General features: G+C 49.2%; 1 protein-coding gene across 1 annotated transcript in view; it reads right to left on the reverse strand.

The window, feature by feature from the left end:
- Nucleotides 1-893: 893 nt before the first annotated feature.
- LOC143962557 (voltage-gated potassium channel KCNC1-like) overlaps nucleotides 894-21,422 on the reverse strand; it is a 58,409-nt gene continuing 37,880 nt past the window's right edge. The window contains exons 4-5 of the mRNA XM_077471822.1: nucleotides 3,458-3,646; nucleotides 894-2,569 (exon numbers count right to left, since the gene is read on the reverse strand). Of these exons, the coding sequence (XP_077327948.1) occupies nucleotides 2,520-2,569; nucleotides 3,458-3,646 (239 nt within the window). The 3' untranslated portion in view covers nucleotides 894-2,519. The remainder of the gene's footprint in view (nucleotides 2,570-3,457; nucleotides 3,647-21,422) is intronic.

The raw sequence follows: 21,422 nt of genomic DNA on the forward strand, positions 1-21,422 counted from the left end.
CTCTATATTTAGGATGTATCCCGTCTATAAACCAGAGGCTCTGGATCAGCAGTTGGATAAATCGTTCTATATTTAGGATGTATCCGGTCTATAAGCCAGAGGCTCTGGATGGACAGTTGGATAAATGGCTCTATATTTAGGATGTATCCCGTCTATAAACCAGAGGCTCTGGTATTACAGTTGGATAAATCGTTCTATATTTAGGATGTATCCCGTCTATAAACCAGAGGCTCTGGATCAGCAGTTGGATAAATCATTCTATATTTAGGATGTATCCAGTCTATAAACTAGAGGCTCTGGTATTACAGTTGGATAAATCGTTCTATATTTAGGATGTATCCCGTCTATAAACCAGAGGCTCTGGATGGACAGTTGTATAAATGGTTCTATATTTAGGATGTATCCAGTCTATAAACCAGAGGTTCTGGATGGAAAGTTGAATAAATGGTTCTATATTTAGGATGTATCCGGTCTATAAACCAGAGGCTCTGGATGGACAGTTGGATAAATTACATTATATAACGGGCCAGCCTGTGGGCCAACCTTCCTCTCTACAATGTAAAAGCCGCTTTCCTTATTTTGAAGTTTAATGGACGTGATGATGACTTATAAGTGTTGTAATTATAAAGATAATGTCTTACCTGTAGAGAGGGGAGCAGGAGGAACATTGGAGGTCAGAATAGGTTTAGAGGCTTTACCTGGGACTCACATTGTCCAAGAGGAAATGGAGATTTCCAATGTGCTTATTCTTAGTTTGTCTTGGTAACACAAATTCTGAAACTTCTACAAAATCCATTGTAAAAAACATTCATGAAAAGATTGTTACATTGTCATTTTAACATTGCAAGTTCCACAAGCATTCCTAGGATATTTGTATAAAGAGCAGGCAGTAAAACCATGATAAAAAATTTATTTCATGCACGATCGTTTTTGCATAACATTGCACATGCATCTTTGCGTCAGGCATATGAAATTGCATACAATGCGGTTCTTTGTTCTCATTTGACAGAAATGTTTCCTGATTTTATGCATCAAGTCCCGGCATTAAAGTCACACATTTTGTTGTTTTGATATCCATATAGATTATTTAATTAGAACAATCTTTTGAAGGATATTCATGTTGAGCTATACACTGATAAGTACAATAGAACCTCAGATGGACAGTCAGTAGAAGCCAGGTGTTGTCAAGTCAGATGCTGGTTCCTTGTTCACGAGCATGCCAATGGAAACAGCAAGCTAAAGGTCCTTGTCTTGTGATTCATGATGTACAATATGAAGACCTAGTCAATGTGACCAGTGCCAGTTGGAGTGCAAGCATCAGTCCATATACAAAAAAGCAACCCAGAGCAATTCATTTTACAGTTTAAAATGTTAACATTTTGCTACATAATGTATGTAAAAGTAAAGAGATTTAAAAGAAAATAGATGTATTTTTTGATTTCTCAAGAGAATTTTGCAATTCTATTTTTCTTAATTTAGCTTTTTTTTTTTTTTTTTACATCATGCAATTCATGCTAAATAAATAAGAGGTTCCTCTACAGTTTTACATTTCAGCCGTAGAAAAAGCCTGCATCAATCTCAGTTAACATCACCCGACACCTCGAGGAAGAGTCCTTTAACAACCTGCTTGGCGGAGTTATGTTTGTCTTTATGCGAGGTTGGGTCCGGGTGAATGTAACGTCTCCAGCACATCCTCTCAGGGCACCATGGCTGCCTCTCTTTGCATATTTAGCAATGACAAGATGCTCTTTGCAAAAACATGCCTGTAAAGAATACAATCAATACTTAACACTCTTCCAGCTTGATGAAAATTGATAACGATAGAAGAAATAAAGGAGAGCCACATGCAGAGGCAGCCAAATCTTCTCCAATGGAGCCAAGTTAATATTTCCATGCAGTCAGCAGAACCTCATTGCACCTTAATATTGCTTTCTACTTTACCAGGTGCTCATGCATCAATTCATCCTACTGTGCTTGGGCAGACTCTCGCAGGGTTCCTATGGCTCAAAGAATATCCTGAGAAATAATGCTTCTTCAATTGTCTCCAAAATGTCAGCAGCCAGTCAAATCCAATGTTAGAAATGCATCATACTAGCCTTTTCCTATATACTGAGATCATGCAGCATATGGCCCACCAGAAAAATGTAATGCCCGCATCTGGTCATTTGTCACTATTCCATACTTGGTTAGTGGTTATCAGTAGCACCAGGCTGGAAAAGATGCTACTGTAACGTACTGGAGCATATGAACTTAAGAATGATTAAAAAGCTTTTTTTTAGACCATTCTCTGATACTGATCCATGCTACAAATGGATGGGATAGAGAAGAGAAAGAAGGCGAAGGTGCAGGATGCAGACACCGGAGGACGCTCTAATACATTCCCAGTTATTTTAGCTATGACATTTTTTGGAACCTTCATTGGGAAGATGGAATGCAAAGTACAGCAGTGGATCAAAAAGTTGAATGGACTAAGAATGAAGTCAACAGTGTAGCCATTTCAGCGGAATTCCCATGCAGTGTTACATGCTGAGAGTCGTATCACTTGGCAACAATATCCAGCGGAGCCAAACTATGGAGAGATTACAAGATGAAAATCACAGAGGATATTTAATATAGCACACAGTACAGATTTGCTGCTGTTCCTCATTATGGACACTGAGAATCCCAACAAGGAAATCAACACTTCATAATAAACATGCTTGACTCTTCTTTCATCTCCACTGCACTATCTCCCTCAACATGTCTGGAACATTCAACATTTGCTTTTTCTCTTGAGTTTTCCAATTTTGCATGACACCACCAGATATTCTATGCAAGCAATACTGTGACATTGCATGGGCAACTGTTGAAAGGCAGCTGCAATCTAAGGCTCCACATGCAGCGGGCCACCTGCCTGAGGTCCTCCTGTTGCCATAGTGATACCACCCACTTGCTTGCACCTACAGCATGCAGTTTTTTCTTGCTTACACATGCAGAGGGCACAAATTGGCAGACAATGGAATCAGATTATGACAACAATAACAATGTTCTTAACAGACATCTAATGGGTTAACAAGTGCTGACAAAAACATTGTCCCAAAAAGACTGGGAATGCTTACACTGATAATAAGAATGTGAATTGTAGTGTGTGTGGTTTGTCCATATGCCTCCTCCTGTTCTGCTGGAGTGAATTAATATATATATGTGTGTGTGTGTGTGTATATGTGGATGTTTCCCCTTCATCTGCCAATTATGTGTGTGTATGAATGCCTGCTCTGTAGACAGTATGTGGGGAGCAGGCTGCCCCTCCATTGATAGCGGGGTAACAGTCTAATTCCATGGCAGACATGGCGGCTCATCTATTGGGGAATGCAGCTTTGCCTGGTCTAGTGGAAGACATCATGTGTGAATACAATGTTCCTATTGTTCTCATGGACACAGTACTGTTGGAGTTGGCCTTTAATCTTTGTCTACCTACCCTTTCTTACTCCTCCATCAGGCGGACTCGGGTATTCCTCGGGTGAAAGGAGAAAGTAGGGTCCGCCTTTCTCCCGAGTGCTAGACTGGGTGAAGGACAGACCCTCATCGGGCGTTATAGTCTGGTCTATGTGGGGGCAGTCTTCGTTTGCCAATGCAGCCTTGGCCACCTCTCCATTCAGTTTGGAATCTTCAAACATATAATAAGAATTCCATTGGAAAGACTGTTCATTACAGTACAGAAAATAGGATTTGGCACTGACTTAGTCACACTTCATGCAGACCATGGACCACTTTCTGCTGACCAGACTGACCATCTATTATGGAGTTGGAATGGGTTATTCTGCCAAAATCTGATCTCTTTATCATTTTTCATTTGACTTTCACAATAAAAATTTTTTTTTTTCTACATCACAAAGTTGCATTTTGCCTGCACCTGAAAAGTCACAATATGGCAGCAGGAAGTGTTCCAAGGTCTGCGACAAAGAAATCCACACTCAGACATATCTACATCTAACATTGAAGGAAAGCGGGATTAGCTGTGGAGATTGTGATGAACATGGAAAATGTGCTTGGATTAGCTGTGTGTGTAGTTACATTGTTATTTAGTCCATCGAGTTCAAACAAGAAAAAGAAAAAAGAACATATGAATAGAAAACCTCCATCTACACAATCCTATATCCAGAGGAAGGCAACCTCCACTCCCCACATGAAGAATCATCCACATTTACTTCAACATGGGAAAAATTCCTTCCTGATCCCCCAGGATGCCAATGGATATTCCCCAGATCAATAATCAGATGTTCCCTGGATCAAAAATTGGATATTACCTGGATCTCTTCCCCCTGGTGTCATTACCTATAAATGTTAGTATCCAGCTATATTTTGTACATTTAGAAATACATTCAGCTTTCATGAAGCAATCTACTGAGCTGGCCAGATCCAGTTCTTGATGGAGACTATTCCACATTTTCACAGCTCTTACTGTGAAGAAGCCTTTCCATATGTGAAAGTTAAATCTTTTTTCCTCCAGTGCTAAAGCGTGCCCCTTGTCTTTTGTAATTACATAGTTACATAGTAGGTGAGGTTGAAAAATACAGTCCAAAGTCCAACCTATGTTGTGTGATTATATGTCAGTGTTACATTGTATATCATGTATGTTGTGTGATTATATGTCAGTATTACATTGTATATCATGTATGTTGTGTGATTATATGTCAGTGTTACATTGTATATCATGTATGTTGTGTGATTATATGTCAGTGTTACATTGTATATCATGTATGTTGTGTGATTATATGTCAGTGTTACATTGTATATCCTGCATGTTGTGGTCATTCAGGTGATTATCTAATAGTTTCTTGAAACTATCAATGCCCTCCCGCTAAGACCACCGCCTGTGGAAGGGAATTCCACATCCTTGTCGCTCTCACAGTAAAGAACCCTCTACATAGTTTAAGGTTAAACCTCTTTTCTTCTAATTTTAATGAGTGGCCACGAGTCTTGTTACACTCCCTTCTGCGGAAAAGTTTTCTCCCTATTGTGGGGTCACCAGTCTGGTATTTATATATTGTGGGGTCACCAGTCCGGTATTTGTATATTGTGGGGTCACCAGTCCGGTATTTATATATTGTGGGGTCACCAGTCCGGTATTTGTATATTGTGGGGTCACCAGTCCGGTATTTATATATTGTGGGGTCACCAGTCCGGTATTTGTATATTGTGGGGTCACCAGTCCGGTATTTATATATTGTGGGGTCACCAGTCCGGTATTTATATATTGTGGGGTCACCAGTCCGGTATTTCTATATTGTGGGGTCACCATTCTGGTATTTATATATTGTGGGATCACCAGTCCGGTATTTATATAATGAAATCATATCCCCTCTCAGGCGTCTCTTCTCCAGAGAGAATAAGTTCAGAGCTCACAACCTTTCCTCATAACTAATATCCTCCAGACCCTTTATTAGCTTTGTTGCCCTTCTTTGTAGTCGCTCCATTTCCAGTACATCCTTCCTGAGGACTGGTGCCCAGAACTGGACAGTATACTCCAGGTGCGGCCGGACCAGAGTCTTGTAGAGGGGAGAATATCGTTTTATCTCTGGAGTTGATCCCTTTTTAATGCCAATATTCTGTTTGCTTTGTTAGCAGCAGCTTGGCATTGCTGAGCCCATCATCTACTAGGACCCCCAGGTCCTCCTCCATCCTACATCCCCCCAGAGGTTCCCCTCCCCCTAGGTCCTTCTCCATCCTACATCCCTCCAGAGTTTCTCCCCCCATTCATTTGTTCAGATCTTCTTGCAAGGTTTCCACATCCTGCAGAGAAGTTATTGCCCTGCTTCGCTTAGTATTGTCTGCAAATACAGAGATTGAACTGTTTCCCCCATCCCCATCCTCCAGGTCGTTTATGAACAAGTTAAATAGGATTGGTCCCAACACAGAACCCTGGGGGACCCCACTACCCACCCCCGACCATTCCGAGTACTCCCCATTTATCACCCTCTGAACTCGCCCTTGTAGCCAGTTTTCAATCCATGTACTCACCCCTATGGTCCATGCCAACCAACCTTACTTTGTACAGTAAACATTTATGGGGAACTGTGTCAAATGCTTTTGTAAAATCCAGATACACCACGTCTACAGGCCTTCCTTTATCCAGATACACCACGTCTACGGGCCTTCCTTTATCTAGATACACCACGTCTACGGGCCTTCCTTTATCCAGATACACCACGTCTACGGGCCTTCCTTTATCTAGATACACCACGTCTACGGTCCTTCCTTTATCTAGATACACCACGTCTACGGTCCTTCCTTTATCTAGATACACCACATCTACGGGCCTTCCTTTATCTAGATACACCACGTCTACAGACCTTCCTTTATCTAGATACACCACATCTACGGGCCTTCCTTTATCTAGATACACCACGTCTACGGACCTTCCTTTATCTAGATACACCACATCTACGGTCCTTCCTTTATCTAGATACACCACATCTACGGGCCTTCCTTTATCTAGATACACCACGTCTACGGTCCTTCCTTTATCTAGATACACCACGTCTACGGTCCTTCCTTTATCTAGATACACCACATCTACGGGCCTTCCTTTATCTAGATACACCACGTCTACGGGCCTTCCTTTATCTAGATACACCACATCTACGGGCCTTCCTTTATCTAGATACACCACGTCTACGGGCCTTCCTTTATCTAGATACACCACATCTACGGGCCTACCTTTATCTAGATACACCACATCTACGGGCCTTCCTTTATCTAGATACACCACATCTACGGGCCTTCCTTTATCTAGATACACCACATCTACGGGCCTTCCTTTATCCAGATACACCACGTCTATGGACCTTCCTTTATCCAAATACACCACGTCTACGGGCCTTCCTTTATCTAGATACACCACGTCTACGGACCTTCCTTTATCTAGATACACCACGTCTACGTATCTTCCTTTATCTAAATACACCACGTCTACGGACCTTCCTTTATCTAGATACACCACGTCTACGTATCTTCCTTTATCTAGATACACCACGTCTACGGGCCTTCCTTTATCCAGATACACCACGTCTACGGACCTTCCTTTATCTAGATACACCATGTCTACGTATCTTCCTTTATCTAGATACACCATGTCTACGTATCTTCCTTTATCTAGATACACCACGTCTACGGACCTTCCTTTATCTAGATACACCACGTCTACGTATCTTCCTTTATCTAGATACACCACGTCTACGGATCTTCCTTTATCTAGATACACCACGTCTACGGACCTTCCTTTAATATATATACAGTGCAGTCAATGTAAAATATATAGATAGATATATATATAGTACAGTCAGTGGTCAGTGTAGAGTATGTGTATATATATATATATATATGAACAGTATGGGTTCCCCCAGTCCATACCAGCCCCTTTGGGTTTGGTATAGAGTTTAAGGGGAACTCCATGCCAAATTTAAAAAAAAAAAAAACGGCGAGGGGAAGGGTTATCTTAGCAAGTAACCTGGCAGGCCAGGATAGGGGGGAACAAGCAATTTCCCACCCCCCTTAACCTTACCATGCCGCTTGCCCTCAACATGGGGAGGGTGTTTCAGGGTGCCCCCCCAAAGCACCTTGTCCTCATGTTGATGGGGACAAGCTCCTTGTCCCCACAACCCTGGTCCGGTGGTTGTGGGGGTCTTGCTCCCCCTTTCCTGGCCTGCCAGGCTGCTTGCTGGGATAAGGGCCTGGCATGGAATTTGTGGGGGATCCCATGCCATTTACAAAAAAAAATTAGATGTGGAGTTCCCCTTAAAATCCATTACAGACCCGAAGGGCCTGGTATGGACTGGTGGGAGGGAAACCACGGTGATTTTTTTCCATGATTTTTATCTATATTGCCGGGATTTGGCAATACATTACAGCCGCAAGCAATTTTAAATGACATTTTTTCCTTTAGAAATGAAATTTTGCTGCGGCACAGAAAAACACATCAGAAAGATGCGCTACTATTCAGGCAGATTATGGGGGACCCCCAGGCACGATATTTAAAGGAATTTTTTTTATATTTTATTGTTTCACTTTAAGCATTATTAAAATCACTGCTCACTGGCGTTTTTATTTTTTTGCATTGATACATGTCCCCCGGGGCAGGAGCCGGATCCCCAAACACTTTTTATGACATAAAAATTTGCATATTAACCTTTAAAGTGTGGAGGGTATGACAGTGGGCGGTATGTACAGGAGAGGAGCATGGAGGAGATGACAGTGGGAGGTATGTACAGGAGAGGAGTGTGGAGGGTATGACAGTGGGCGGTATGTACAGGAGAGGAGTGTGGAGGGTATGACAGTGGGAGGTATGTACAGGAGAGGAGTGTGGAGGGTATGACAGTGGGCGGTATGTACAGGAGAGGAGTGTGGAGGGTATGACAGTGGGTGGTATGTACAGGAGAGGAGTGTGGAGGATATGACAGTGGGCGGTATGTACAGGAGAGGAGCGTGGAGGGTATGACAGTGGGTGGTATGTACAGGAGAGGAGTGTGGAGGGTATGACATTGGGCGGTATGTACAGGAGAGGAGCGTGGAGGGTATGACATTGGGCGGTATGTACAGGAGAGGAGTGTGGAGGGTATGACATTGGGCGGTATGTACAGGAGAGGAGCGTGGAGGGTATGACATTGGGCGGTATGTACAGGAGAGGAGTGTGGAGGGTATGACAGTGGGAACTATGTACAGGAGAGGAGTGTGGAGGGTATGACAGTGGGCGGTATGTACAGGAGAGGAGTGTGGAGGGTATGACAGTGGGTGGCATGTACAAGAGAAGAGTGTGGAGGGTATGACAGTTGGCGGTATGTACAGGAGAGGAGTGGGAGACATATAACAGTGAGTGGTATGTACAGGAGAGGAGTGTGGAGGATATGACAGTGGGCAATATGTACAGGAGAGGAGGGTGTGACAGTGGGCGGTATGTACAGGAGAGGAGTGTGGAGGATATGACAGTGGGTGGTATGTACAGGAGAGGAGTGTGGAGGGTATGACAGTGGGTGGTATGTACAGGAGAGGAGCGTGGAGGAGATGACAGTGGGCGATATGTACAGGAGAGGAGTGTGGAGGGTATGACAGTGGGTGGTATGTACAGGAGAGGAGCGTGGAGGAGATGACAGTGGGTGGTATGTACAGGAGAGGAGCGTGGAGGGTATGACAGTGGGCGGTATGTACAGGAGAGGAGTGTGGAGGGTATGACAGTGGGTGGTATGTACAGGAGATGAGTGTGGAGGGTATGACAGTGGGCACTATGTACAGGAGAGGAGTGTGGAGGGTATGACAGTGGGCGGTATGTACAGGAGAGGAGTGTGGAGGATATGACAGTGGGCAGTATGTACAGGAGAGGAGTGTGGAGGATATGACAGTGGGAGGTATGTACAGGAGAGGAGTGTGGAGGGTATGACAGTGGGCGGTATGCACAGGAGAGGAGCGTGGAGGGTATGACAGTTGGCGGTATGTACAGGAGAGGAGTGTGGGGGGTATGACAGTGGGTGGCATGTACAAGAGAGGAGTGTGGAGGGTATGACAGTGAGCACTATGTACAGGAGAGGAGTGTGAGATATATAACAGTGGTTGGTATGTACAGGAGAGGAGTGTGGAGGGTATGACAGTGGGTGGCATGTACAGGAAAGGAGTGTGGAGGGTTTGACAGTGGGTGGTATGTACAAGAGAGAAGTGTGGAGGGTATGACAGTGAGTGGTATGTAAAGGAAAGTAGTGTGGAGGGTATGACAGTGGGCGGTATTTACAGGAGAGGAGTGTGGTGGGTATGACAGTGGGCGGTATGTGCAGGAGAGGAGTGTGGTGGGTATGACAGTGGGCAGTATGTACAGGAGAGGAGTGTGGAGGGTATGACAGTGGGCGGTATGTACAGGAGAGGAGGATGGAGGATATGACAGTGGGCACTATGTACAGGAGAGGAGTGTGGAGAGCATGTCAGTGAGTGGTATGTACAGGAGAGGAGTGTGGAGGATATGACAGTGGGCGGTATGGTGTGGAGGGTTTGACAGTGGGCACTATGTACAGGAGAGGAGTGTGGAGGGTACGACCGTGGGCACTATGCACAGGAGAGGAGTGTGGAGGGTATGACAGTGGGCGGTATGTACAGGAGAGGAATGTGGAGGGTATGACAGTGGGCGGTATGTACAGGAGAGGAGTGTGGAGGATATGACAGTGGGCGGTATGTACAGAAGAGGAGTGTGGAGGATATGACAGTGGGCAGTATGTACAGGAGAGGAGTGTGGGGGATATGACAGTGGGCACTATGTACAGAAGAGGAGTGTGGAGGATATGACAGTGGTCGGTATGTACAGGAGAGGAGTGTGGAGAATATGACAGTGGGTGGTATGTACAGGAAAGTAGTGTGGAGGGCATGACAGTGGGCAGTATGTGCAGGAGAGGAGTGTGGAGGGTTTGACAGTGGGTGGTATGTACAGGAGAGGAGTGTGGGGATATCACAGTGGGCGGTATGTACAGGAGAGGAGTGTGGGGGATATGACAGTGGGCGGTATGTACAGGAGAGGAGTGTGGAGGGTATGACAGTGGGCACTATGTACAGGAGAGGAGTGTGGAGGGTATGACAGTGGGTGGTATGTACAGGAGAGGCATGTGGAAGGTATGACAGTTGGTGGTATGTAAAGGAGAGGAGTGTGGAGGATATGACAGTGAGTGGTATGTACAGGAGAGGAGTGTGGAGGATATGACAGTGAGTGCAATGTACAAGAGAGGAGTGTGGAGGATATGAGAGTGGGCAGTATGTACAGGAGAGGAGTGTGGAGGATATGACAGTGGGTGGTATGTACAGTAGAGGAGTGTGGAGGATATGACAGTGCGCAGTATGTACAGGAGAGGAGTGTGGAGGAGGTGACAGTGGGCGGTATGTACAGGAGAGGAGTGTGGAGGGTATGACAGTGCGCAGTATGTACAGGAGAGGAGTGTGGAGGGTATGACAGTGGGCGGTATGTACAGGAGAGGAGTGTGGAGGGTATGACAGTGGGCGGTATGTACAGTAGAGGAGTGTGGAGGGTATGACAGTGGGCGGTATATACAGGAGAGGAGTGTGGAGGGTTGTGGCAGTGGGCGGTATGTACAGGAGAGGAGTGTGGAGGATATGACAGTGAGCGGTATGTACAGGAGAGGCGTGTGGAGGGTATAACAGTGGGCGGTATGTACAGGAGAGGAGTGTGGAGGGTATGACAGTGGGTGGTATGTACAGGAGAGGAGTATGGAGGGTAGGACAGTGGGCGGTATGTACAGGAGAGGAGTATGGAGGGTATGACAGTGGACGGTATGTACAGGAGAGGAGTATGGAGGGTATGATAGTGGGCGGTATGTACAGGAGAGGAGTGTGGAGGGTATGACAGTGGGCGGTATGTACAGGAGAGGAGTGTGGAGGGTATAACAGTGGGCGGTATGTACAGGAGAGGAGTATGGAGGGTATGACAGTGGGCGGTATGTACAGGAGAGGAGTGTGGAGGGTATGACAGTGGGTGGTATGTACAGGAGAGGCATGTGGAAGGTATGACAGTTGGTGGTATGTAAAGGAGAGGAGTGTGGAGGATATGACAGTGAGTGGTATGTACAGGAGAGGAGTGTGGAGGATATGACAGTGAGTGCAATGTACAAGAGAGGAGTGTGGAGGATATGAGAGTGGGCAGTATGTACAGGAGAGGAGTGTGGAGGATATGACAGTGGGTGGTATGTACAGTAGAGGAGTGTGGAGGATATGACAGTGAGCGGTATGTACAGGAGAGGCGTGTGGAGGGTATAACAGTGGGCGGTATGTACAGGAGAGGAGTGTGGAGGGTATGACAGTGGGCGGTATGTACAGGAGAGGAGTATGGAGGGTATGACAGTGGGCGGTATGTACAGGAGAGGAGTATGGAGGGTATGACAGTGGACGGTATGTACAGGAGAGGAGTGTGGAGGGAATGACAGTGGGCGGTATGTACAGGAGAGGAGTGTGGAGGGTATAACAGTGGGCGGTATGTACAGGAGAGGAGTATGGAGGGTATGACAGTGGGCGGTATGTACAGGAGAGGAGTGTGGAGGATATGACAGTGGGCGGTATGTACAGGAGAGGAGTATGGAGGGTATGACAGTGGGCGGTATGTACAGGAGAGGAGTGTGGAGGATATGACAGTGAGCGGTATGTACAGGAGAGGAGTGTGGAGGGTATAACAGTGGGCGGTATGTACAGGAGAGGAGTGTGGAGGATATGACAGTGAGCGGTATGTACAGGAGAGGAGTGTGGAGGATATGACAGTGGGCGGTATGTACAGGAGAGGAGTGTGGAGGATATGACAGTGAGCGGTATGTACAGGAGAGGAGTGTGGAGGGTATAACAGTGGGCGGTATGTACAGGAGAGGAGTGTGGAGGGTATGACAGTGGGCGGTATGTACAGGAGAGGAGTATGGAGGGTATGACTGGGCAGTTCATACGGCATTCCTGGGTCGATCTCTGGGTATGGACTACATATATGGAGGACAATGTGATACTGTAAGGTTGTGATAAAATCTCAGATCCAGTCAGTGATCGGCATGTCCAACAACCGGTTTGAATATAGAAGAGGCGGGGCGGTTTGTAGGAATTCTATAGAGAAACGTCATTAATCGTTCTGCTAGGGGCGTGGTGTGGGGGTCGGATCGTGTATATGGAGGGGAGCTGCACGATTATAGAGAATCGTTGGTAATCGCTCTGCTAGGGGCATGGTGTGGGGGTCGGATCGTGTATATGGAGGGGAGCTGCATGATTATAGAGAAACGTTGGTAATCGTTCTGCTAGGGGCGTGGTGTGGGGGTCGGATCGTGTATATTGAGGGGAGCTGCACGATTATAGAGAAACGTTGGTAATCGCTCTGCTAGGGGCATGGTGTGGGGGTCGGATCGTGTATATGGAGGGGAGCTGCACGATTATAGAGAAACGTCGGTAATCGCTCTGCTAGGGGCATGGTGTGGGGGTCGGATGGTGTATATGGAGGGGAGCTGCACGATTATAGAGAAACGTCGGTAATCGGTCTGCTAGGGGCATGGTGTGGGGGTCGGATCGTGTATATGGAGGGGAGCTGCACGATTATAGAGAAACGTCGGTAATCGCTCTGCTAGGGGCATGGTGTGGGGGTCGGATTGTCTATATGGAGGGGAGCTGCATGATTATAGAGAAACGTCGGTAATCGCTCTGCTAGGGGCATGGTGTGGGGGTCGGATCGTGTATATGGAGGGGAGCTGCACGATTATAGAGAAACGTCGGTAATTGCTCTGCTAGGGGCATGGTGTGGGGATCGGATTGTGTATATGGAGGGGAGCTGCACGATTATAGAGAAACGTCGGTAATCGCTCTGCTAGGGGCGTGGTGTGGGGGTCGGATCGTGTATATGGAGGGGAGCTGCACGATTATAGAGAAACGTCGGTAATCGCTCTGCTAGGGGCATGGTGTGGGGGTCGGATTGTCTATATGGAGGGGAGCTGCATGATTATAGAGAAACGTCGGTAATCGCTCTGCTAGGGGCATGGTGTGGGGGTCGGATCGTGTATATGGAGGGGAGCTGCACGATTATAGAGAAACGTCGGTAATTGCTCTGCTAGGGGCATGGTGTGGGGATCGGATTGTGTATATGGAGGGGAGCTGCACGATTATAGAGAAACGTCGGTAATCGCTCTGCTAGGGGCGTGGTGTGGGGGTCGGATCGTGTATATGGAGGGGAGCCGCACGATTATAGAGAAACGTCGGTAATCGCTCTGCTAGGGGCGTGGTGTGGGGGTCGGATCGTGTATATGGAGGGGAGCTGCACGATTATAGAGAAACGTCGGTAATCGCTCTGCTAGGGGCATGGTGTGGGGGTCGGATCGTGTATATGGAGGGGAGCTGCACGATTATAGAGAAACGTCGGTAATTGCTCTGCTAGGGGCATGGTGTGGGGATCGGATCGTGTATATGGAGGGGAGCTGCACGATTATAGAGAAACGTCGGTAATCGCTCTGCTAGGGGCATGGTGTGGGGGTCGGATTGTCTATATGGAGGGGAGCTGCACGATTATAGAGAAACGTCGGTAATCGCTCTGCTAGGGGCATGGTGTGGGGGTCGGATCGTGTATATGGAGGGGAGCTGCACGATTATAGAGAAACGTCGGTAATTGCTCTGCTAGGGGCATGGTGTGGGGATCGGATTGTGTATATGGAGGGGAGCTGCACGATTATAGAGAAACGTCGGTAATCGCTCTGCTAGGGGCATGGTGTGGGGGTCGGATCGTGTATATGGAGGGGAGCTGCACGATTATAGAGAAACGTCGGTAATCGCTCTGCTGGGGGCATGGTGTGGGGGTCGGATTGTGTATATGGAGGGGAGCTGCATGATTATAGAGAAACGTCGGTAATCGCTCTGCTAGGGGCGTGGCGTGGGGGTCGGATGGTGTATATGGAGGGGAGCTGCACGATTATAGAGAAACGTCGGTAATCGCTCTGCTAGGGGCGTGGCGTGGGGGTCGGATCGTGTATATGGAGGGGAGCTGCACGATTATAGAGAAACGTCGGTAATCGCTCTGCTAGGGGCATGGTGTGGGGGTCGGATCGTGTATATGGAGGGGAGCCGCACGATTATAGAGAAACGTTGGTAATCGTTCTGCTAGGGGCGTGGTGTGGGGGTCGGATCGTGTATATGGAGGGGAGCTGCATGATTATAGAGAAACGTCGGTAATTGCTCTGCTAGGGGCGTGGTGTGGGGGTCGGATCGTGTATATGGAGGGGAGCTGCACGATTATAGAGAAACGTCGGTAATCGTTCTGCTAGGGGCATGGCGTGGGGGTCGGATTGTCTATATGGAGGGGAGCTGCACGATTATAGAGAATCGTTGGTAATCGCTCTGCTAGGGGCATGGTGTGGGGGTCGGATCGTGTATATGGAGGGGAGCTGCACGATTATAGAGAATCGTTGGTAATCGCTCTGCTAGGGGCGTGGCGTGGGGGTCGGATCGTGTATATGGAGGGGAGCTGCACGATTATAGAGAAACGTCGGTAATCGGTCTGCTAGGGGCATGGTGTGGGGGTCGGATCGTGTATATGGAGGGGAGCTGCACGATTATAGAGAAACGTCGGTAATCGCTCTGCTAGGGGCATGGTGTGGGGGTCGGATTGTCTATATGGAGGGGAGCTGCATGATTATAGAGAAACGTCGGTAATCGCTCTGCTAGGGGCGTGGCGTGGGGGTCGGATCGTGTATATGGAGGGGAGCTGCACGATTATAGAGAAACGTCGGTAATCGCTCTGCTAGGGGCGTGGCGTGGGGGTCGGATCGTGTATATGGAGGGGAGCTGCACGATTATAGAGAAACGTCGGTAATCGCTCTGCTAGGGGCATGGTGTGGGGGTCGGATCGTGTATATGGAGGGGAGCTGCACGATTATAGAGAAACATTGGTAATCGCTCTGCTGGGGGCATGGTGTGGGGTCGGATCGTGCATATGGAGGGGAGCTGCACGATTATAGAGAAACGTCGGTAATCGCTCTGCTGGGGGCATGGTGTGGGGGTCGGATTGTGTATATGGAGGGGAGCTGCATGATTATAGAGAAACGTCGGTAATCGCTCTGCTAGGGGCGTGGCGTGGGGGTCGGATCGTGTATATGGAGGGGAGCTTCATGATTATAGAGAAACGTCGGTAATCGCTCTGCTAGGGGCGTGGCGTGGGGGTCGGATCGTGTATATGGAGGGGAGCTGCACGATTATAGAGAAACGTCGGTAATCGCTCTGCTAGGGGCGTGGTGTGGGGGTCGGATCGTGTATATGGAGGGGAGCTGCATGATTATAGAGAAACGTCGGTAATTGCTCTGCTAGGGGCGTGGTGTGGGGGTCGGATCGTGTATATGGAGGGGAGCTGCACGATTATAGAGAAACGTCGGTAATCGCTCTGCTAGGGGCATGGTGTGGGGGTCGGATTGTCTATATGGAGGGGAGCTGCATGATTATAGAGAATCGTTGGTAATCGCTCTGCTAGGGGCATGGTGTGGGGGTCGGATCGTGTATATGGAGGGGAGCTGCACGATTATAGAGAAACGTCGGTAATCGGTCTGCTAGGGGCATGGTGTGGGGGTCGGATTGTCTATATGGAGGGGAGCTGCACGATTATAGAGAATCGTTGGTAATAGCTCTGCTAGGGGCATGGTGTGGGGGTCGGATCGTGTATATGGAGGGGAGCTGCACGATTATAGAGAATCGTTGGTAATCGCTCTGCTAGGGGCGTGGCGTGGGAGTCGGATCGTGTATATGGAGGGGAGCTGCACGATTATAGAGAAACGTCGGTAATCGGTCTGCTAGGGGCATGGTGTGGGGGTCGGATCGTGTATATGGAGGGGAGCTGCACGATTATAGAGAAACGTCGGTAATCGCTCTGCTAGGGGCATGGTGTGGGGGTCGGATTGTCTATATGGAGGGGAGCTGCACGATTACAGAGAAACGTTGGTAATCGCTCTGCTGGGGGCGTGGCGTGGGGGTCGGATCGTGTATATGGAGGGGAGTTGCACGATTATAGAGAAACGTCGGTAATCGCTCTGATAGGGGCATGGTGTGGGGGTCGGATCGTGCATATGGAGGGGAGCTGCACGATTATAGAGAATCGTTGGTAATTGCTCTGCTAGGGGCGTGGTGTGGGGGTCGGATCGTGTATATGGAGAGGAGCTGCACGATTATAGAGAAACGTTGGTAATCACTCTGCTAGGGGCGTGGTGTGGGGGTCGGATCGTGTATATGGAGGGGAGCTGCACGATTATAGAGAATCGTTGGTAATCGCTCTGCTAGGGGCATGGTGTGGGGGTCGGATCGTGTATATGGAGGGGAGCTGCACGATTATAGAGAAACGTCGGTAATCGCTCTGCTAGGGGCATGGTGTGGGGGTCGGATGGTGTATATGGAGGGGAGCTGCACGATTATAGAGAAACGTCGGTAATCGGTCTGCTAGGGGCATGGTGTGGGGGTCGGATCGTGTATATGGAGGGGAGCTGCACGATTATAGAGAAACGTCGGTAATCGCTCTGCTAGGGGCATGGTGTGGGGGTCGGATTGTCTATATGGAGGGGAGCTGCATGATTATAGAGAAACGTCGGTAATCGCTCTGCTAGGGGCATGGTGTGGGGGTCGGATCGTGTATATGGAGGGGAGCTGCACGATTATAGAGAAACGTCGGTAATTGCTCTGCTAGGGGCATGGTGTGGGGATCGGATTGTGTATATGGAGGGGAGCTGCACGATTATAGAGAAACGTCGGTAATCGCTCTGCTAGGGGCGTGGTGTGGGGGTCGGATCGTGTATATGGAGGGGAGCTGCACGATTATAGAGAAACGTCGGTAATCGCTCTGCTAGGGGCATGGTGTGGGGGTCGGATTGTCTATATGGAGGGGAGCTGCATGATTATAGAGAAACGTCGGTAATCGCTCTGCTAGGGGCATGGTGTGGGGGTCGGATCGTGTATATGGAGGGGAGCTGCACGATTATAGAGAAACGTCGGTAATTGCTCTGCTAGGGGCATGGTGTGGGGATCGGATTGTGTATATGGAGGGGAGCTGCACGATTATAGAGAAACGTCGGTAATCGCTCTGCTAGGGGCGTGGTGTGGGGGTCGGATCGTGTATATGGAGGGGAGCCGCACGATTATAGAGAAACGTCGGTAATCGCTCTGCTAGGGGCGTGGTGTGGGGGTCGGATCGTGTATATGGAGGGGAGCTGCACGATTATAGAGAAACGTCGGTAATCGCTCTGCTAGGGGCATGGTGTGGGGGTCGGATCGTGTATATGGAGGGGAGCTGCACGATTATAGAGAAACGTCGGTAATTGCTCTGCTAGGGGCATGGTGTGGGGATCGGATCGTGTATATGGAGGGGAGCTGCACGATTATAGAGAAACGTCGGTAATCGCTCTGCTAGGGGCATGGTGTGGGGGTCGGATTGTCTATATGGAGGGGAGCTGCACGATTATAGAGAAACGTCGGTAATCGCTCTGCTAGGGGCATGGTGTGGGGGTCGGATCGTGTATATGGAGGGGAGCTGCACGATTATAGAGAAACGTCGGTAATTGCTCTGCTAGGGGCATGGTGTGGGGATCGGATTGTGTATATGGAGGGGAGCTGCACGATTATAGAGAAACGTCGGTAATCGCTCTGCTAGGGGCATGGTGTGGGGGTCGGATCGTGTATATGGAGGGGAGCTGCACGATTATAGAGAAACGTCGGTAATCGCTCTGCTGGGGGCATGGTGTGGGGGTCGGATTGTGTATATGGAGGGGAGCTGCATGATTATAGAGAAACGTCGGTAATCGCTCTGCTAGGGGCGTGGCGTGGGGGTCGGATGGTGTATATGGAGGGGAGCTGCACGATTATAGAGAAACGTCGGTAATCGCTCTGCTAGGGGCGTGGCGTGGGGGTCGGATCGTGTATATGGAGGGGAGCTGCACGATTATAGAGAAACGTCGGTAATCGCTCTGCTAGGGGCATGGTGTGGGGGTCGGATCGTGTATATGGAGGGGAGCCGCACGATTATAGAGAAACGTTGGTAATCGTTCTGCTAGGGGCGTGGTGTGGGGGTCGGATCGTGTATATGGAGGGGAGCTGCATGATTATAGAGAAACGTCGGTAATTGCTCTGCTAGGGGCGTGGTGTGGGGGTCGGATCGTGTATATGGAGGGGAGCTGCACGATTATAGAGAAACGTCGGTAATCGTTCTGCTAGGGGCATGGCGTGGGGGTCGGATTGTCTATATGGAGGGGAGCTGCACGATTATAGAGAATCGTTGGTAATCGCTCTGCTAGGGGCATGGTGTGGGGGTCGGATCGTGTATATGGAGGGGAGCTGCACGATTATAGAGAATCGTTGGTAATCGCTCTGCTAGGGGCGTGGCGTGGGGGTCGGATCGTGTATATGGAGGGGAGCTGCACGATTATAGAGAAACGTCGGTAATCGGTCTGCTAGGGGCATGGTGTGGGGGTCGGATCGTGTATATGGAGGGGAGCTGCACGATTATAGAGAAACGTCGGTAATCGCTCTGCTAGGGGCATGGTGTGGGGGTCGGATTGTCTATATGGAGGGGAGCTGCATGATTATAGAGAAACGTCGGTAATCGCTCTGCTAGGGGCGTGGCGTGGGGGTCGGATCGTGTATATGGAGGGGAGCTGCATGATTATAGAGAAACGTCGGTAATCGCTCTGCTAGGGGCATGGTGTGGGGGTCGGATCGTGTATATGGAGGGGAGCTGCACGATTATAGAGAAACATTGGTAATCGCTCTGCTGGGGGCATGGTGTGGGGTCGGATCGTGCATATGGAGGGGAGCTGCACGATTATAGAGAAACGTCGGTAATCGCTCTGCTGGGGGCATGGTGTGGGGGTCGGATTGTGTATATGGAGGGGAGCTGCATGATTATAGAGAAACGTCGGTAATCGCTCTGCTAGGGGCGTGGCGTGGGGGTCGGATCGTGTATATGGAGGGGAGCTTCATGATTATAGAGAAACGTCGGTAATCGCTCTGCTAGGGGCGTGGCGTGGGGGTCGGATCGTGTATATGGAGGGGAGCTGCACGATTATAGAGAAACGTCGGTAATCGCTCTGCTAGGGGCGTGGTGTGGGGGTCGGATCGTGTATATGGAGGGGAGCTGCATGATTATAGAGAAACGTCGGTAATTGCTCTGCTAGGGGCGTGGTGTGGGGGTCGGATCGTGTATATGGAGGGGAGCTGCACGATTATAGAGAAACGTCGGTAATCGCTCTGCTAGGGGCATGGTGTGGGGGTCGGATTGTCTATATGGAGGGGAGCTGCATGATTATAGAGAATCGTTGGTAATCGCTCTGCTAGGGGCATGGTGTGGGGGTCGGATCGTGTATATGGAGGGGAGCTGCACGATTATAGAGAAACGTCGGTAATCGGTCTGCTAGGGGCATGGTGTGGGGGTCGGATTGTCTATATGGAGGGGAGCTGCACGATTATAGAGAATCGTTGGTAATAGCTCTGCTAGGGGCATGGTGTGGGGGTCGGATCGTGTATATGGAGGGGAGCTGCACGATTATAGAGAATCGTTGGTAATCGCTCTGCTAGGGGCGTGGCGTGGGAGTCGGATCGTGTATATGGAGGGGAGCTGCACGATTATAGAGAAACGTCGGTAATCGGTCTGCTAGGGGCATGGTGTGGGGGTCGGATCGTGTATATGGAGGGGAGCTGCACGATTATAGAGAAACGTCGGTAATCGCTCTGCTAGGGGCATGGTGTGGGGGTCGGATTGTCTATATGGAGGGGAGCTGCACGATTACAGAGAAACGTTGGTAATCGCTCTGCTGGGGGCGTGGCGTGGGGGTCGGATCGTGTATATGGAGGGGAGTTGCACGATTATAGAGAAACGTCGGTAATCGCTCTGATAGGGGCATGGTGTGGGGGTCGGATCGTGCATATGGAGGGGAGCTGCACGATTATAGAGAATCGTTGGTAATTGCTCTGCTAGGGGCGTGGTGTGGGGGTCGGATCGTGTATATGGAGAGGAGCTGCACGATTATAGAGAAACGTTGGTAATCGCTCTGCTAGGGGCGTGGCGTGGGGGTCGGATCGTGTATATGGAGGGGAGTTGCACGATTATAGAGAAACGTCGGTAATCGCTCTGATAGGGGCATGGTGTGGGGGTCGGATCGTGCATATGGAGGGGAGCTGCACGATTATAGAGAATCGTTGGTAATTGCTCTGCTAGGGGCATGGTGTGGGGGTCGGATCGTGTATATGGAGGGGAGCTGCACGATTATAGAGAAACGTCGGTAATTGCTCTGCTAGGGGCATGGTGTGGGGGTCGGATCGTGCATATGGAGGGGAGCTGCACGATTATAGAGAAACGTCGGTAATCGCTCTGATAGGGGCATGGTGTGGGGGTCGGATCGTGCATATGGAGGGGAGCTGCACGATTATAGAGAATCGTTGGTAATTGCTCTGCTAGGGGCATGGTGTGGGGGTCGGATCGTGTATATGGAGGGGAGCTGCACGATTATAGAGAAACGTCGGTAATTGCTCTGCTAGGGGCATGGTGTGGGGGTCGGATGGTGTATATGGAGGGGAGCTGCACGATTATAGAGAAACGTCGGTAATCGCTCTGCTGGGGGCATGGTGTGGGGGTCGGATCGTGTATATGGAGGGGAGCTGCACGATTATAGAGAAACGTTGGTAATCGCTCTGCTAGGGGCATGGTGTGGGGGTCGGATCGTGTATATTGAGGGGAGCTGCACGATTATAGAGAAACGTCGGTAATCGCTCTGCTGGGGGCATGGTGTGGGGGTCGGATCGTGTATATAGAGGGGAGCCGCACGATTATAGAGAAACGTTGGTAATCGTTCTGCTAGGGGCGTGGTGTGGGGGTCGGATCGTGTATATGGAGGGGAGCTGCACGATTATAGAGAAACGTCGGTAATCGC

The sequence above is a fragment of the Lithobates pipiens genome, unplaced genomic scaffold, assembly GCF_037356315.1.
Source record: "Lithobates pipiens isolate NorthernLeopardFrog02 unplaced genomic scaffold, aLitPip1_a1.2 Scaffold_8, whole genome shotgun sequence".
Lineage (NCBI taxonomy): Eukaryota > Metazoa > Chordata > Amphibia > Anura > Ranidae > Lithobates > Lithobates pipiens.